The sequence below is a fragment of the Mytilus edulis genome, chromosome 1 (assembly GCF_963676685.1).
Source record: "Mytilus edulis chromosome 1, xbMytEdul2.2, whole genome shotgun sequence".
Lineage (NCBI taxonomy): Eukaryota > Metazoa > Mollusca > Bivalvia > Mytilida > Mytilidae > Mytilus > Mytilus edulis.
The window spans coordinates 88990081-89009049 of record NC_092344.1 but is presented as its reverse complement, the minus strand read 5'-3'; the positions used below and the strand labels follow the sequence as shown (position 1 = coordinate 89009049).

At 32.6% G+C, this 18969-nt stretch overlaps 1 protein-coding gene across 1 annotated transcript in view; it reads right to left on the bottom strand.

Annotated features, from left to right (window-relative positions):
- Nucleotides 1-18969, bottom strand: part of LOC139515656 (protein MCM10 homolog) — a 49389-nt gene that overhangs the window by 11386 nt on the left and 19034 nt on the right. Inside the window, exons 13-17 of the mRNA XM_071305286.1 lie at nt 17975-18055; nt 17418-17513; nt 16684-16854; nt 14959-15038; nt 14323-14525 (exon numbers count right to left, since the gene is read on the bottom strand). Of these exons, the coding sequence (XP_071161387.1) occupies nt 14323-14525; nt 14959-15038; nt 16684-16854; nt 17418-17513; nt 17975-18055 (631 nt within the window). The remainder of the gene's footprint in view (nt 1-14322; nt 14526-14958; nt 15039-16683; nt 16855-17417; nt 17514-17974; nt 18056-18969) is intronic.

Below are 18969 nucleotides of genomic sequence, written 5' to 3'. Positions count from 1 at the left end.
AACTTGTATTTATTACAACAATTCTACTAGAGGACTTGTTTTTATTACAACAATTTTACTAGAGGACTTGTTTTTATTACAACAATTTTACTAGAGGACTTGTTTTTATTACAATACTTGTATCAAAGAACATGTATTTATTATAACACTTGTACCAGAGAAATTGTATTTATTTCAACACTTGTACCAGAGAAATTGTATTTATTTCAACACTTGTTCATAGACAAAATGATTTAATTAACAGCACTCTAAATGTTCTTGGCCATATCACGTCAAAAGAGACAGAAGAGGAACTTGGGTGTTTATGGTTACAAGGAAGTAATTATTTATATAGGCCACAATGGTAGCCTTATTTGGTCCTGCCTTTTCACTATCAAAGATCCTTTAAATTTTTTTTCGAATTCTGAATTATCAACACCTTTGGGTGTAATTGCAATGGTCAAACACATATGGTGTCGCAGCTTTTTTGATAGAAAAATGGCATTTTTTAATGCTACTCAACGGTTCCGGAATTTTCGAAATAGTATGAATGAAGAACACCCCTTGCTTAATTTGGCACAGAAAATCTTGCTAGTCTTAGAGAGTTTTCTCTAAATTTCTCGCTATTTCTACACCAATGGCCAACACTCATTTCTCACTATTTCAATTTTAATTTCTAATTACCAAGGCAGCAGAAAATAAATTTACTTCTACCTATTATCTTGGATGTAAAATCTAGGTGGCGCCAGCGATCTATATTTACTTCCTTTTAACCTATACTGACACATATTGAAATAAAATCGGACAACCTTTACATTAGTCAATTACTATATACTACTGCTGTTTAAGTTCAAAATTTTGGATTAAAGAGACAATTATTCACCATTTAAAATGACTTTCTTTACAGGTACCCCCCTTTACAGAAAACGTTACTTTTTACAGACTTGGGGCCATTGACCAGCTTATTTTGACTGTTTGGTTATATTTAAAACGCGGTTTTTGATTAATGAAGTTCGTTTGGGGTCTATTAAAGACTTTATGCTGATGATTTAATAACTATGTCCAAATTATATGTCTTTATCGCGAATATATGGACACCGTTGCATTAGAGTCAAAATATTTTATGAAATAGACTATAAAAATGCTGAAACTAAGAATTCATCATTGCTGTTATGTGTTTTATATGAATTGTGTTCAGAATATTCAATTCGACGATACTAAGGAGAAACATGTATAGCCTTTGATTTTTTACCTAATTTTTAATATTTTACGGTCATTTTGGCACATTTTAGCCATTAAAAATACAAAAAAATCGCTAATATGAGCAAAAATAAGCCCCCCTTTTTTTACATATGCATAAATACATTCAGTGTTATCGAGGATGAGGAGAAATTATTAAAGACAGAGTCCTTGACAGAATTCTCGTTTTTACAGTAGATCGATGAACCCTACCCCTGAGACACAAGAACAGAAAAACAGTAAAAATTTGATATAGACTATAGTTTCACGGCGATCAGCAATTTTCTTCTGATATAGTTAATCACTTAGTACCTTATTAATTTACCGATCCAATTTCTAAAATATCTCGAAAAATACAGTGATGCGCCAGAAATCGTCATTTTGCTTTAGGTTACAAGGAAGTAATTATTCATATAGGCGACAATGGTAGCCTTATTTGGTCCTGCCTTTTCACTATCAAAGATCCATTAAAAAAAATTTCGAATTCTGAATTATCAACACCTTTGGGTGTAATTGCAATGGTCAAACACATATGGTGCCGCAGCTTTTTTGATAGAAAAATGGCATTTTTTAAGGGTACTCAACGGTTCCGGATTTTTAGAAATAGTATGAATGAAGAACACCCCTTGCTTAATTTGGCACAGAAAATCTTGCTAGTCTTAGAGAGTTTTCTCTAAATTTCTCGCTATTTCTACACCAATGGCCAACACTCATTTCTCACTATTTCAATTTTAATTTCTAATTACCAAGGCAGCAGAAAATAAATTTACTTCTACCTATTATCTTGGATGTAAAATCTAGGTGGCGCCAGCGATCTATATTTACTTCCTTTTAACCTTATAGTGATAACTGTAGATGAACTACTTAGAAAACTTAGCCACCAAGACCGTCTATACAAAAGGACTTTTATTTTTTACAAAACTAGTACAAGAAAACTTGTGTTTATCACAACATTAACACTAGAGGAGTTTTATTTATAACAAGCAATTCAAAGTCACAAAGAAAAGGTAATTTCTAGTCCTTTCAAGTGTAAAAACCTTCTGTTGACAACAAATGAACAGTTTTACATGAAAGATTTCTTAAGGGAGCTACCATTTGATTTGTATGGGGGGGCTAGGATGAAAAATTTTGTCCTGCATTTTTTTTTAGTTGTAATCTCTGTCCTGCCTTTTTATTTTTCACTCTATTCCGTCCTGCCTTTTTTTTTAAAAGTTTGTCCTGACTTTTTTTTACCTAAATTGTCATCCTGACTTTTTTTTTTTGCAAGTGTCTCATCCTGCCTTTTTTTTTTACTCAAAATTCCTGTCCTGCCTAATTTTTTCAAATTTCATCCTAGCCCCCCCATAAAAATCAAATGGTAGCTCCCTAACCATGAAAACCATGTCCAACCAAAATGAAGACTACATGACTATTTTTCCACACAAACACTATATGTGTCTTATCTAACAAAAGTCATCTATTTGACTTATTTCTGGTTCAGTTTTCATAAAATTTTCACAATAATGTTGTAAAAGTTGACATGTTCATAATCAATACATGTCCACTTTTTTTATCATTCTTTTTCATGTATCTCTTTTTTTTTTAGTTTTACAATATATGTATCAACTTAAATTCAGAATCTTGTATGTCAAAACTAACAACATAATTTTTTTTTTCTATATTATCAAAATGACTGATCTTATATTTTCAATTTTACAAAATAAATAAAAAATAAATTGGAAGGCTCCCACCATTATTTGTAGAGTTGTACTATACACTTTCTGTATACTAAATCCTATATTAATATTTGATTAAAATATTCACTTTATGATTTATATTCAATAAAAAATGAGTATAAATCAATTTTAATTATCTCAAATACTACTACACACGTTTTACATATTACGAGTAATTGCATTGATAATTATAAAAGTCATCATGTATTAAAATGTATGGTCTACATGACATTAGAATATTTAAAAAAATGTAAGGAATAATACTCATAACAGCAGATAATTTCTTAGAAAAGCATGAAAACAATTTCATCTACTTATTACAACCCAGGAAACTGAAGGTTGTCATGAAAAATATTAAAGGTGACACATTATTAAAGTCGTAAAATCTACAAATGACAGCGTGGGAGAATCTTTCCCATCACATGCAATTAAAGAAAACAATATAAAATGTATCCCCCACTTTAGTTCAATTACAAGTTTATGATGAATAAAATACAGACATACAGGATTTATAGCTATAAATGAAATGATTGCCAGGTCTGGAAAAACGTAATAACATTATAAATCAATGTCAATTTGTTAAATAACATTTGATTGGTTAAAGAAGAGTTCACCATTGCCAATGATTGATAGATCTATTTTTTCCGGGTGCTATATTGATATGTTTGTATGGGATAGTATGTTTCCAAGAAAGTGTCTAGTATTTAAGTGTTTCTGTGTTACATATTAATTAAGACAAGATATTTTGACCACAAAAACAGGAAGTACCACCTTTTACCATATAAGCCTAAGACACTGATCAATATATACAGAAGGAAGAAATCATTTAGGAAAAGTAAATGAAGAAATTCAATCTTAATTTTGCATTCCTGATTCAGTCCTTATTTTATCCTCAATAAACTGTTGACGCAGAGATATGTCTCGCCTGTATTGATAGTATAACGCAAATGCTGAAATTAAAATAACAATACTGAAAACATGTAAACTATGCAAAATATTCAAGGTCAATGAACTATAACTAAGGAGACAGGGCCAAATAATCTCCTTTTAAACAGATTTTTTTACCATGTAACATATTCCTTACAATCATTCAATACACCAAATATAGATGACCCCTTATCTACAGTATCTGAGATGGTCCTTATAACGACACTTGATGTTGACCAATGAACCATGAAAATGAGGTTAGTAAAATGAAGCCTATTAGAACACTAGACATTCAATTCATTTATCAAACATATGTAATAGCACATTAGAAACAGACCTAATCACAAAACTAAACATTGACCAATGAAACAAAATAATGAGGTCAAGGTCAGATAAACCATATCAGATTGTTACATACACCTTGCAATTATTTTATATCCAAATATAATTGACCGTTTACCTATTTTTATCTGAGAAACAGACCTAATCCTGAAAACTCATCTTTAACCAGTAAATCATGAAAATGAGGTCAAAGTCATATGAACCTTGTTAGACTGACATGTACTCCATATCATCATTTTATGAAAATTTTATTTTGACCAATAAATTAAAAATACAGTCAATATACTTTTCAAATTTTCAGTCATTTTTGCACTAGGAAAACAGATTGTATTTATTCGATTTTTTACAGTTGTACTCCTAAAAATTAGATTCTGCTTTTACAACATCAGAAACAACTAACAATAATGGGTCATTGAAAGTCTAATTTTATTATGGCACTAATAGTCATCTTCCATTGAACTGTATCTACCTCTTATAATTTACATACAACAAGAGTGCACATGCAGAAATATATCACCTGCTTTACTTATCATGATTGAATTTCATACCATACATTGAATATTGTTTGCCTATTGCTTATAGTATCCAAGACAACAGACAAAAACATGAAAACTTAACATTGACCAATAAACCATGAAAAAAGGTCAAGGTCAGATGAAACCTCTAAAACAGATATGTACACCTGATAATCATTCCTTACACCAAACACAGCTGATCTATTGTTTACAGTATCTGACCAAAAGACCAACCAACAAAAACTTAACCATATATAGATATAGGAAGATGTGGTATGAGTGCCAATGAGACAACTCTCAATCCAAGTACAAGGTAACAATTTATAAAAGTAAACCATTATAGGTCAATTTATGGCCTTCAACACGGAGCCTTGGCTTACATCGAACAGCAAGCTATAAAGAGCCCTCAAAAATAACTAGTGTAAAACCATTCAAACAGGAAAACCAACAGTCTAATCTATATAACTAGAGGCTCTCAAGAGCCTGCATCGCTCACCTGACTCTACTTGGGTTTTTGAAATCATATAAAAAAGGGTAAAATTTGGCTACAAAGTAACAACACTTGGCCAGCACCTCATTAGGAAAGGAACATTTATGCTATGTTTGGTTTCATTCAATTCAGTGGTTCTCTAGAAGAAGACTTTTGTTAAACTAAGTCACCCCACTGGCGGCCATCTTGGATGTTTGGTCGGCTACAAAGTAACAACACTTGGTCAGCACCTCATAAGGAACATTCATGCTATGTTTGGTCTCATTCCATTCAGTGGTTTTCTAAAAGAAGACTTTTGTATGCATTTCCCATAGGGTCCTATGTTAAACTAAGTCCCCCGCTGGTGGCCATCTTGGATGATGGATCGGCTACAAAGTAACAACACTTGGTCATCACCTCATTAGGAACATTCATACTATATTTGGTTTCATTCCATTCAGTGGTTCTCTAAAAGAAGTCATTTGTATGCATTTCCCATTAGGTCCTATGTTAAACTAAGTCCCCAACTGGCGGCCATCGTGTATGATGGATCGGCTACAAAGTAACAACACTTGGTCAGCACCTCATAAGGAGCATTCATGCTATGTCTGGTTTCATTCAATTCAGTGGTTCTCTAAAAGAAGACGTTTGTTTGTATTTCCCATTTGGTCCTTTGTTAAACGTTAACTAAGTCCCCCGCTGGAGGCCGTTTTAGATGATGGGTCGGCTACAAAGTCACAACACATTGTCATCACCTCATAAGGAACATTCATACTATGTTTGGTTTCATTCCATTCAGTGGTTCTCTAAAAGAAGACATTTGTATGCATTTCCCATAGGGTCCTTTGTTAAACTAAGTCCCCTGCTGGTGGCCATCTTGGATGATGGATCGGCTACAAAGTAACAACACTTGGTCATCACCTAATAAGGAACATTCATGCCATGTTTGGTTTCATTCCATTCAGTGGTTCTCTAGAAGTTAAAAATGTAAAAAGTTAACGACGACGGCCGCGGACGACAGACGACAATGGTGGACACCAAGTGATGAGAAAACCTCACTTGGCCCTTTGGGCCAGGTGAGCTAAAAACGAGAAACGAGAAACATGTATGAACTACATAAACAGACAACAACTACTATACATTAGATTCCTGACTTAAGACAGGTGCTACATTAGATTCCTGACTTAAGACAGGTGCTCATTGAACCATGAAAACGTGGTCATGGTCAGATGAAAACCCTGTCAGTCAGACATGTACACCTTGCAAACATTCCTCACACCCTCTATATTTTACTTATTGCTTATTTTGAGATACAGACTTGCCCAGGAAAACATCCCTGAAAAGAGGTTGAGGTCAGATCATTATCCCTATGTCTTGCATTCTACAACTTTTATCACAGGCGAGAAAAAAAACCTGTTTTTTTTATAAAAGAAATCCACATGGATTTATAATGTCAAATATCCACCACTAATGATGCAATTGGTGTAAACTTTCTAAAACTAAAATAATTGAATATCTAATTATCTTTTTTTCAAACTTTCGCAACATTATTGCAATTATAAAGTTTAAGATATGAAGGGCGGAAATTAAAAGTTAGCAAACTAACTACTTTATGCTTGTTTGAAATTAATTCATAAATCTTTCCAGGAGAAAAATATGCAAATGAAATAACAACCAATCACAGATAGTCAGCTATTTTTTCCATATGTTATTTTCCCTTAACAAATGGCTGCAGCCATGTAACTTTATTTAGTACATTGTAACATAAAAAGTTCCTCATGCAAATAAACTGATACATAGAAAATATGTACCTAAAAACCAGAAAGTATTATCAATGATTTCAACACACTGACAGATTATACATTTCATTCATACTAAAGTTATGTCAATTTTATCAATGATTTCCATATATTGACATATTCCATTCATAAGGGAATCTTTGCTTTCTATGTTGTCATATACACTAGGATGGCATAAGAGATATCACGGTTATTTCAATCATTGAATTTTTTTTCATTAAACCGTTTACATACATAATTAAATCTTTGATTGCCTGTCATCGACAATACATGGGATTGTCTTTCACAGAGAGAAGACAGAAGTCTCTTGATTATAAACTTCAAAGTAATTCAATGATCATTTTACTGATTAATTATAATTTGTTTAGATATTACTATCCCGGGATTAGTTCTGATAGATTTCAGGAAAGGTCTAGTTGGTTTTCATTAGCAATTATCTATTTTCTGCTTTGTTAACAGTTATTGTGTGTATTGGATTAACAATAGTGATATCATTTGTGTTTGTTACAAATCTCTGTAGATAGCTTAAATTAAGTTAGTAACCGAGAAAGACGTAAATGTATAGTGCGACTGCTGGTTACTCTAACTTTTACTGATATGGTCAATATTTCAGTACTATTATCTAAGTAGGATTGTTTGTACTAAAATATATATATAATTTTTTGTTTAAATCAAACAAAAAGATATCTTCAAAGGCTTAGCATCTAAACAATTTTATCTTGTTCTTTTTCATTTCTCAATTATTGATATAATTTACCCGTACTCTTTTGCAAAGGTTATAAGGGAAATATATCAAGTAAGGCAAACGAAATTAAAACAAACTCTGATGCTGTGAATTCATTTATTTCTGTGGTTTAAAGGATAATAGTTTTGTTTGTGGATTCATGATTTCATGGTATTACGAAAGTCTGCATACAAGCAATACGCAATCTGTTCTTCATTGAAGATTTTAATTTAAGTTTATCAATTTAATCCACGAAAAATTGAATCTACAGTAATCGGTTTCTGATCACAAATAATGAAAATGATAAATATCCATTACCCATTAGTTATTTGATTGTAGACTTCATGCATTAAATGGGAGATCGATGCATTGGCAGAGTCAAGCATATCCGTAATATAATATTCTTACTAATTTCAATGGATTAATATCAATAAATATTATATTGATAGATTATACTTCTAAAGAGAGCCAGTATTAGTCATAAAATATTGAGCTAATCTTTATATTCCCAATTTTGCATTAAATGAAACAGGGCAACTTCAATCTAAAAAGATAATTCTTCCATTTGAATGTTTCAAAACTAAAACCATCAGATATTAATAAACAAGAATGTGTCCAAAGTACACAGATGCCCCACTCGCATTATCATTTTCCATGTTCAATGGACCGTGAAATTGGGTAAAAAATCTAATTTGGCCTTAAAATTAAAAAGATCAATCAAAAGGGAACATGTGCACTAAGTTTCAAGCTGATTGGACTTAAACTTCATTGAAAACTTCCTTGACCAAAACTTTAACCTGAAACTCACACTTTTAATTTCTATGTTCAGTGGACCATGAAAATGGGGTCAAAAGATTAATTTTGTTTTAAAATAAGAAAGATCATATCATAAGGAACATGTGTACTAAGTTTCAAGTTGATTGGACTTTAGCTTCTTCAAAAACTACCTTGACCAAAAACTTTAACCTGAAATGGGACGGACGGACGGATGGACGCACAGACCAGAAAACATAATGCCCCTCTACTATCGTAGGTGGGGCATAAAAATATCCTAGACTACATGTTTGTATTGTTTCCTCAATTGCTTAAACCTAATATGATCATTACAGCTGTTCATAATGACTGATTTGGTTGGAAGTTGGCTATGATTTCAAACAATGGATTACTAAATATACACCATCAGATTATAGCAGTTTAAAATTTAATGACCAAATAAAGTAGGATTCGAAGTATGCAATAAAGATATTGTTACGTTGGGAAAAAAAAAAGGATTCAAAGAAGTCAAATTCAAAGAAAGTTACTCAGTGAAGCATTAAATGAACATAAACATGGCCTTACTTTGACTTTAAAGCAGTCTCTAAAAAATCATTATAAGTATTTATACACTGCCATGATACTCAATAATGTTCCTCTCAGATTGTCTGACAGCATCACAGTTTAGAGGATAAAAGGTCTTCAAAATACAAAAATCCTTTAAAAAATTCATCCAGATTTAGGGCAGGTTTTTTTCCTACCATACCTTGCCTAGTTCATCTGGGTATATTCTCAAAAAAAAACCAGCTGAAGATAATCGTCTCCCACATAGATTTAAATTTTTGGCAATAATATGCTTATATTAGTTGAAACTTATATTGAACATCTTCTGGTACCATTTGATTCCAATAATAGCAGAAAGAAAACTGGGTTTCTCTTACATTTTTCAATATGAAAATAAGGAGATCTGGTATGATTTCCAATTAAACAATTATTTTTTATTGAAAAGGGACAAAGATGTTGACAAATACAGGTCACCATACAGCCTTCAACAATAAGCAAAACCTATACTGAATAGGTATGATTGCCAATTAAACAATTATCTAATCAAGAAAAAGGGACAAAAATGTGAACAATCACAGTTCACCATACAGCCTTCAACAATAAGCAAAACATATTCTGTATATCAAGCTTTAAAAGGCCATGCTACAAAATGTGAAACAATTGAAAAGAGTACCGGAAACCAAATTTATACTAAAACACAATTATGGTAGAGAGCAACCAACAACAAACACTTTCATTGATAAAACAAAAGGAAAGTTTGGAGCCGCTGACACCATTTTCAAATTAACCAAGGAGTAGTATTCCTGAATAGCAAGAGTGAAAATAGTAAAAATTTAAGTTCTAACATCAACCTTATTTTGTAAAAAAATAATAATACAATAAACAGCTGCGCCATGAGCGCATGATACGCCCGACGTTTTGTATGGAAGTTTTATGCAATAATCATAAATAGTTTCTGAGAAAGTTTTAAGCAATAACCATATATTGTTTTTGAGACACGGCGGGACATGTGAAACCCCCAACCCTGTTTTTTTTTTTTCGAAAAACTAAATATCACTAAAATAAAATTTTGAATCAAAACCAAAAAGTATACAGATCTTAAGATTAATATAACAAAGAAGTGTGTAAAGTTTTAAGCAATAATCATAAATTATTTTCGAGATACGGCACGACATGTAAAAAAAAAACCTCCCCTGTTTAACAAAACACTCCATGACTCCAAAATAAAGTTTTGAATCATCAACAAAAAGTATACAGATCTTTAGATTAATATAACAAAGAAGTGTGTAAAGTTTTAAGCAATAATCATAAATTGTTTTTGAGATACGGCACAACATGTAAAAAAAAACCTCCCCCTTTTTTACAAAATACTCAATAACTCAAAAATGAAATTTTGAATCATCACCAAAAAGTATACAGATCTTTAGATTAATTAAACAAAGACATGCGTAAAGTTTTAAGCAATAATCATAAATCGTTTATGAGATATGGTGCGACATGTAAAAAAACCCTCCCCCTTTTTTACAAAATACTCAATAACTCAAAAAGAAAATTTTGATTCATCACCAAAAAGTATACAGATATTAAGATTAATATAACTAAGAAGTGTTTAAAGTTTTAAGCCATAATCAAGAATCGTTTTTGAGATACGGTGCAACATGTGAAAAAAACACACTCCTGTTTTAGTTACAAAGTGCCGTAACTCAAAATTTTTTAATTTTTAATCTTATTTTTACCAAAAAGTATACAGATCATTTGACTATCATAAGAAACAACTATGTTAAGTTTCATGAAATTTGGATAAGTCGTCCTCAAGTTGCGGTGCGACATGTTTACGCCGGACAGACAGACAGACAGACACCAGACATTTGTATACCATAATAAGTCCCGTCAAAATTTTGACAGGCGTATGAAAAGATAAAATTTGGCTACAAAGTAACAACACTGGGCCAGCATCTCATTATGAAAGGATCATTTATGCTATGTTTGGTTTCATTCAATTCAGTTGTTTTCTAAAAGATGAAATTTGTATGTATTTCCCGTAGGGTCCTATGTTAAACTAAGCCCCTTGCTGGCAGCCATCTTGGATGATGGATCAGCTACAAAGCAACAACACTTGGTCAGCATCTCATCAGGAACATTCATGCTATGTTTGGTTTCATTCCATTCAGTGGTTCTCTAAAAGAAGAAATTTGTATGTCTTTCCCATAGGGTCCTATGTTAAACTAAGTCTACCCACTGGTGGCCGTCTTGGACTTTGGATTGGCGACAGAGTAACAACACTTGGTCAGCGTCTCATTAGGAATATTCATGCTATGTTTGGTTTCATTCCATTCAGTGGTTATCTAAAAGAGGACATTTGTATGTATTTCCCATAGGGTCCTATGTTAAAACATGTCCCCGCTGGTGGCCATCTTGGATGTTGGTTCGACAACAAAGTAACAACACTTGGTCAGAATCTCATAAGGAACATTCATGCTATGTTTGACTTCATTCCATTCAGTGGTTCTCTAAAAGAAGACATTTGTATGTATTTCCATTTGGGTCCTATGTTAAACTAAGTCCCCCAGTGGCGGCCATCTTGGACGATGGATCGGCTACAACGTAACAACAATTGGTCAACACCTCATAAGGAACATTCATGCCATGTTTGGTTTCATTCCATTTAGTGGTTCTCTAAAAGAAGTCATTTGTATGCATTTCCCATAGGGTCCTATGTTAAACTAAGTCCCCGGCTGGCGGCCATCTTGGATGATGGATCAGCTACAAAGTAACAACAATTGGTCAGCACCTCATAAGGAACATTCATGTCATGTTTGGTTTCATTCTATTCAGTGGTTCTCTAGAAGAAGTTCAAAATGTAAAAAGTTTACGCTGATGCCGGACGCCAAGTGATGAGTGACAGGCCAGGTGAGCTAAAAATAAACAGCTGCTCCATGAGCGCATGATACACACCTTACATTTTCAAAGAATAAAGTTCAATTACTTCTCAATGTCATACTTGAAATTTATGTAAATCAAAAGGGAGATTACATCAATATATATAAACAAATCACCAAAGTTTCATGAGGATTGTTGAAAGTATTTTTGAGTTATTGTTGGAAAACTGGAAAATCCCCCCTTTTTTTAATGAATACAACCCCATAACTCAGAAATGTACAATGTAAATTTATTAAATTCTAAAGAGAGCTTACATCAATAAATATAAACAATTCACCAAAGTTTCAAGAGAACTGCTGAAAGCGTTTTTGAGTTATTGTCTGATAACTGGAAAATCACCCTTTTTTTTTAAGAATAAAACCCTGTAATTAGGAAATGTAAAATCTAAAATTTATAAAAATCAAAAAGGAAGCTCATGTCAATTGATATAAACAATTCACCAAAATGTCTTGCAAGTTGGTGAAAGCATTCTTAAGTTATTGTCTGAAAACTGGAAAATCACCCCTTTTTTTGATGAATAAAACCACATAACTCTGAAACATAAAATCTAAAATTTATAAAAAACAAAAGGGAGCTCACATCAATAGATATAAACATTTCACCAACGTTTTATGCACTTTTGTTAAAGTGTTTTTGATTTAATGTCTGACATGTTGAGGACAAGATTGATGAACTGACGGACAGACAACAGTATACCATAATACTTCCTGTAAAAGGGCCTATAAAAAATCAAAACTTGTAATGAATGAGTTTCAAAGTTCTCAAGTTATCCATATGAATGCCATAAGGTGTCATTTTCTAATCCAGTACCAGAACTCCTGAACAACAAAACTATATATATTACCTAACTTGACCTTTAATGTCATTAAAATACAAAGGGTTAAAAAAAATGGTCAAACTCTTGCTAAAATTGTAAAAAACTAATTGCTATATTGTATGGTTGAGAACACAAGCTTAAGCTAATGAGGACTATGGCAAAGAAGCTGCTTTACAATCTAGTTATGCTTTTCCCCCAAACAGATATATCTATTCCCCTGGGTGTTTAAACAGTTGCTCTTGCAATGAAAATTTTCTGTTTTGATCAAGTTGATGCAAAATTGTGAAAATATTGACTTAATTTGATTGTGTATTAATTCATAGTAGCAACTTTTATCCAAACTTCCATTCAGGCAATACAATTTGTAAAGTGTCAAATGATTCTGATTCTAAGTTAAATAAATGATTTACTTCATTAAATTTTCTATTTGTAAAGGGCATAACTCTAGAACAGTAAAAGTGACACCAACAAAATTCATACATGATCTGTGTTTTGTGGTAATAAGCAATGTGGATAAGTTTCATAACAATAGGTTTAGTCAAACTAATTTAGAAAATGGAAATCAAATTTGAGACACACCAATATACGTACATAAAGACATATTATTTACTTAATATTTTATATTAAACTTAATACACCCTCTCCTACAGTGGGGTGCATAAAAATGGAAAAATATGCATTCAACACACACTCATTCAGTTTATTAAATTTGCACAGTTAAAGTATAGAAATATCATTGCAAATGCATTGTTTGAATTGATATAAAAACAAGAATGTGTCCATAGTACATGAATGCCCCACTCGAACTAGCATTTTCTATGTTCAGTGGACCCTGGAATTGAAGTAGAAACTCTAATTTGGCATTTATGTTAGGAAGATCATAAAAAAGGGACCATGTGTAATAAGTTTCAAGTTGATTGGACATCAACTTCATCAAAAATTACTTTTACCAAAAACTTTAACCTGAAGGGACAGATGAATGAAAGGCCGGATTGATGGATGAACAAACGAACAGACACACAGACTGAAAAACATTGGCAATCAGGCAACTCTTCACCAGAGACTGAATGTGATAGTTACATACATTTATTTATTAAATTTTTACACTCTTCAATGAGAATGAATTAATATTATGAACACAATAATTTTTCTCATTGAATGAATTAATTGACATGATTCATTTGACATCATGCTATTACTGCAGAAGGATATCTATTATCCAAAATATCTAATATTTGTTCATTTTATAGTTATTTTATGGCGATGTTGTACCCTTTTTGACTTGTTATATATTATATTTTGTAGTGTACTGAATAATATTACATGATCCTTCGCCCTGAAAGATTAATCGTTGACTATTTTTTCAGTCATTATATATATATATATATATATATCAAGGAGTTAAAAATTAAAATCTATTAAAATAACACTCACACATACATCAAATACAACTATGTAAAGAGAAATAACTCAGGACAACAAAATCAGAAATAAAAACATTTTAAGCTAAGTCTTAAAGGGGCACAACTCAGTACTTACCCTTGCGAAATCTGACTTTTGTGAAGAGAATTCTAAACATACATCTTTTCCAGGGGTAAATCCTTTTCCCAATGTTGGAGTACACTTCAGTGGGTCAGAAGTTATCCCCCCTTGTCTTCTCTGTTTTATCATCTGTTTATGTTGTTTTAACAAATCTTTTGCTGTTATTGACTCGATTACTGGCTTGCCAAATTCTGGATTCACTTGAAAATACAATTACAGAGCATGTATCAGTCAACAGTAATGTCAAAAATAATTGTTTGTTAATTTTGCATTAGAATGAAAACTGTATTGTATTACATAGGTTTTACTGTCCCAACTTGAATTTACCTGGTAACCCATTGTTTACCTAGATACATGTTCAATTTAAACCATAACTTTGGTTAAAAATCTCATTTAGCTAAAATTTCTGCCAAATTTTAATCTTGTCTAAGAAAGTTACACAGTATGATCTCATACAAATGTTTTTGGTGCAAAACATAAACAACTGACATTTGAAGGCCAAATGAATGCTTCAGTATGTAATAAATTTGAAGATTTTCAAGTGAGACTTATTATTTTGTTTATTATTGCATAAATCCCATACCAATAAATTCCTGAATTAAAAATGACAACCTCCATTAGTAACAGACTCACCTTGTGGTTTTTTATCCTTTGTCATGAGATGTTTCACAAAGTTCATAGAGCCTGGTGAAGGAACGCTTAGCATATCCAATCTGCAAGAATTAAAAACAACATTAGAATATCTGTTTTTTTCTTATACTGTGCACCTTTCATCAATACAAATAAGTTCAGACTTTATGCATTGGCAAAAAATAAGCAAAGTTCAGTAAATTTTTCACAAAATAAAAAATATTTTCTTTAAAGTCATATGAAACCAGTGAGTGGTGAAAAATAATGTTTATCCAATTCTTGAACCAATACATGTATATATCATAAACTTAGAACTCTGTGCACGATTTTGTCATTTTTTACACAAATATATCGTATAATCGTCAATTTTTTTCTCTCTCTGTCTGTTATGATTTAAAAAATATGGCTGCTCATTAAATGCCGTGTTTTAAAGCCGAAGTTTACCGATGGTCACCTTATAGTAAACACATAACAAAAAGCATGGATATTGAGCACGTGTTTAACATGTACAATCAGACTTTTGTTTATTTTAATGACAGACCCATGCGTATTGCGATCACCGGATTTTTACGAGTAGGGTTACGCTCAGGTCACTATGCATACGGAAAATATGTCGGCGAATTGCTTCCTGGCAGCAAGCAATTAAAAATAAGTAATCTTCTTCTAAATGTGGACAAATTAACGAATTTTCCTCAGAAAAAAGTATATGTACATAAGTTGTATAATGAAAACTATCCATTAAGTTATAAAAATCATATGCATGATTTTTTTTTAATTTGAGGTTTCTTATGACTTTAACCATGATTCTATAAATAAACGGGATAAATCAGAAACAGCAACATAAAATTCAGATAGTTAAAGCCACAGCCCAGGAGTGGTGCTCTGGAGTTAAAGCTACTTCTTGCAGTATGAAGATGAGGCCACTCTCAGTACTATGAGGTTCAAGCCTCTTCTCTAATTAATCAGTGAAAGCCACAGCCAATACTATTGAGTTTAAGCTTCTCCTGGTACAATGGAGTTTAAGTCACAATTCACTAGTGGTAGGATGGAGTTGAGGCTACTCCTGTCCAGTCCTGGAACTAGGGAATTCATACTCCCCTTGTTCTATGAATATTTAACTTGGCCTGGTACTATGGAGTTCCAAGTCACAATTCACTAGTGGTAGGATGGAGTTGAGGCTATACTGTCCAGTCCTGGAACTAGGGAATTCATACTCCCCTTGTTCTATGAATATTTAACTTGGCCTGGTACTATGGAGTTCAAGCTACAAACCCCTTGTGGTTCTATGGAGTCAAAGCTACTCCTGGTACTATAAAGTTCATGCCTTTCCTTGTTCTATGAAGTTAAAACCTGTCCTACTACTTTGTAGTTCATGCTACTCTTGGTACTATGGAGTTAAAGCCACAAGCCACTAGTGGTACCATAGAGTCAAAGCTACTCCTGGTACTAGGGAGTTATCGTTTCTTCTGGTACAAAGTTCATGCTTCTCCTTGTTCTATGAAGTTTTACCTGTACTGGTTGTATGGAGTTCAATCTACTCTTGGTACTATGGAGTTGAAGTCTTTCCTAGAACTTTGGAGTTCAACCCACTTCAATTACTATGAAGTTGAATCCTCAAAAGTCCTACAATGTAGCTATGAAAATCTCTAAAATATAACAACACTTTTCATTAATGCACATTATAGTAAAATTCTAGGAATGATCACATTTTCAGGAGTATATACTTACAATGGATTCTCTTCTTCCTTGACATTGTCCAGTTTCTTTAACTTCTTGATGTCTTCAGGATCTATGGCATGTAATGACATTGTTGTCACTTTACCCTGTCCCTTCACAGCCTGCTGGTGCTTTAACTTATCCACTGTTATCTTGTGTTTATTGTTCTTGTTGCTTTGATTTCTGAAATATATGTATAATATAGTGTGTACACAAACAAATTGCTGAAATATATGTATAATATAGTGTGTACACAAAGACATTTTCTACTGTGGCTTGTTGGTGCTTAAATTTGTCTACTGTTAATTTAAACCCTATTGTTCTACATTCTGACAAAGTACATATACTGGAATAAGATCGAACTTGACCTTCATGTAGTCTCAGGAAAAAACATATCTAAATAAAAAAAATCTTTTTTGGCAGCAGCCTGCCTGCCATACATCACCAAATTTATATTCCTTTGGAAATCAGGTTAAAAATGAATAAAAATTTGGCAAAATTTGTTTACGGACAAAAAAAGACAAATAGTGATAAGAAAAGCTGACACTCAGGGTCAGCTACTCTGAAATCAAATAACTCTGTGACTTTCAGTTTTCAAATTTGTTAAGGATGTTTAAATGGTTGTAATTGTCCATTTCTTTCTCTTTATATTAACCGCTGTGTATATCTATTGTTCATAGAAAAGCAAGCTGGAGGTATATGTTAAAGTCTGAGATATATAAGAGAAGTACTTCTAAATTACTTACTTTCCAGTTGTGAATGTCTGTCCTTGATAGAAGAAGAATCCATCTTTCTTATCGTGAGGTTTATATTTGTGGTTAGTAGGTGTCATTCCTGAGTAACTGTCAATTAAAAAGTTGTGTTAAATTTTGATAACTCATGAACATCAAAGTATAGATACTAAATTCTGTATAAAAATGTTATAGGAATAGCCTTAATAACACTGTTCTGAAAATTATGCTGCCTGAAAAAGAATTTAAGATAGTGATGTTATACAGTTATGACATGGCTAAAAGTAAAATATCACATATGCATTTCTATTCTCCATATGTTTCAGAAAACAGTACTGGTAGTTTTATTTAATTTTTTTAGGTCTGAATAAACTTTAGACTTACAAAATTTGATTTTTATTCATAGGATTAATATAACTAAACTATCTTGTTTAAACAGTACAGTTATACTTGAGTATATTTAGCAAGTAATATAATTCATGTAACTGAAAAAATGAGTTTATGAACTAAACATTTTTCGAACTCTATTTTACCTCAGCTGAACTTCGATCTTAAGATTAATTGTTCTTTACCTTCCCTGTAGCTCTGTTCTCTGTGAACAAGTATGGCTATATGCTCTCTGAATATGAAACGTACAAAATTCTCCTTGTTGTCTATAATAAAATAGAGCAGATATATATTATCATTATAAGAAGATATATATTATCATGATACACTAGATATCATTGAGATGGGAGCCATCTCTGTGGGCCCCGCTGTGAATAATGTGCATTAAAAAATTGTATCTTTAACATAGGACATGGGTTTGTCAACTGAAATCAAAGTTTTTGACCTTGACCTTTGACCTAGGAAGTTGTAAATAAATTATGACACACCCTTTGGTGTTGGTTTATATACATGTCAAGTATAAACTTTGAAATGATAACGGTTCTCAAGATATAGAGCGGACACGATCTTTACCATAGGACATGGAATTGTCAACTGAAACCAAAGTTTTTGACCTTTAACTTTGCCCTAGGCAGTCGTTCATAAATTATGACACACCCTCTGGTGTTGGTTCATATACATGTCAAGTATAAACTTTGAAATCATAACGGTTCTCAAGATATAGAGCGGACACGATCTTCACCACAGGACACAGGGTTGTCAACTGAAACCAAAGTTTTTTTACCTTGACCTTTGACCTAGGAAGTTGTACATACATCATGACACGCCCTCTGGTGGTGGTTAATAAACATGTAAAGTATAAAGTATGAAATCATAATGGTTCTCTAGATTCGGACGGACGGACAGACAGACAGACTGATCACTATAGGGCGACCCGCCTAAAGGCCTGCCTTTGACCTAGGAAGTTGTACATACATCATGACACGCCCTCTGGTGGTGGTTAATAAACATGTAAAGTATAAAGTATGAAATCATAATGGTTCTCTAGATTCGGACGGACGGACGGACAGACTGATCACTATAGGGCGACCCGCCTAAAGGCGGGGCCCTAATAAATCTAAAGGGTACTCAATATTTGGAACAATGTCAGGTGTGGCCACCACATTTTGGGATTTAAAAA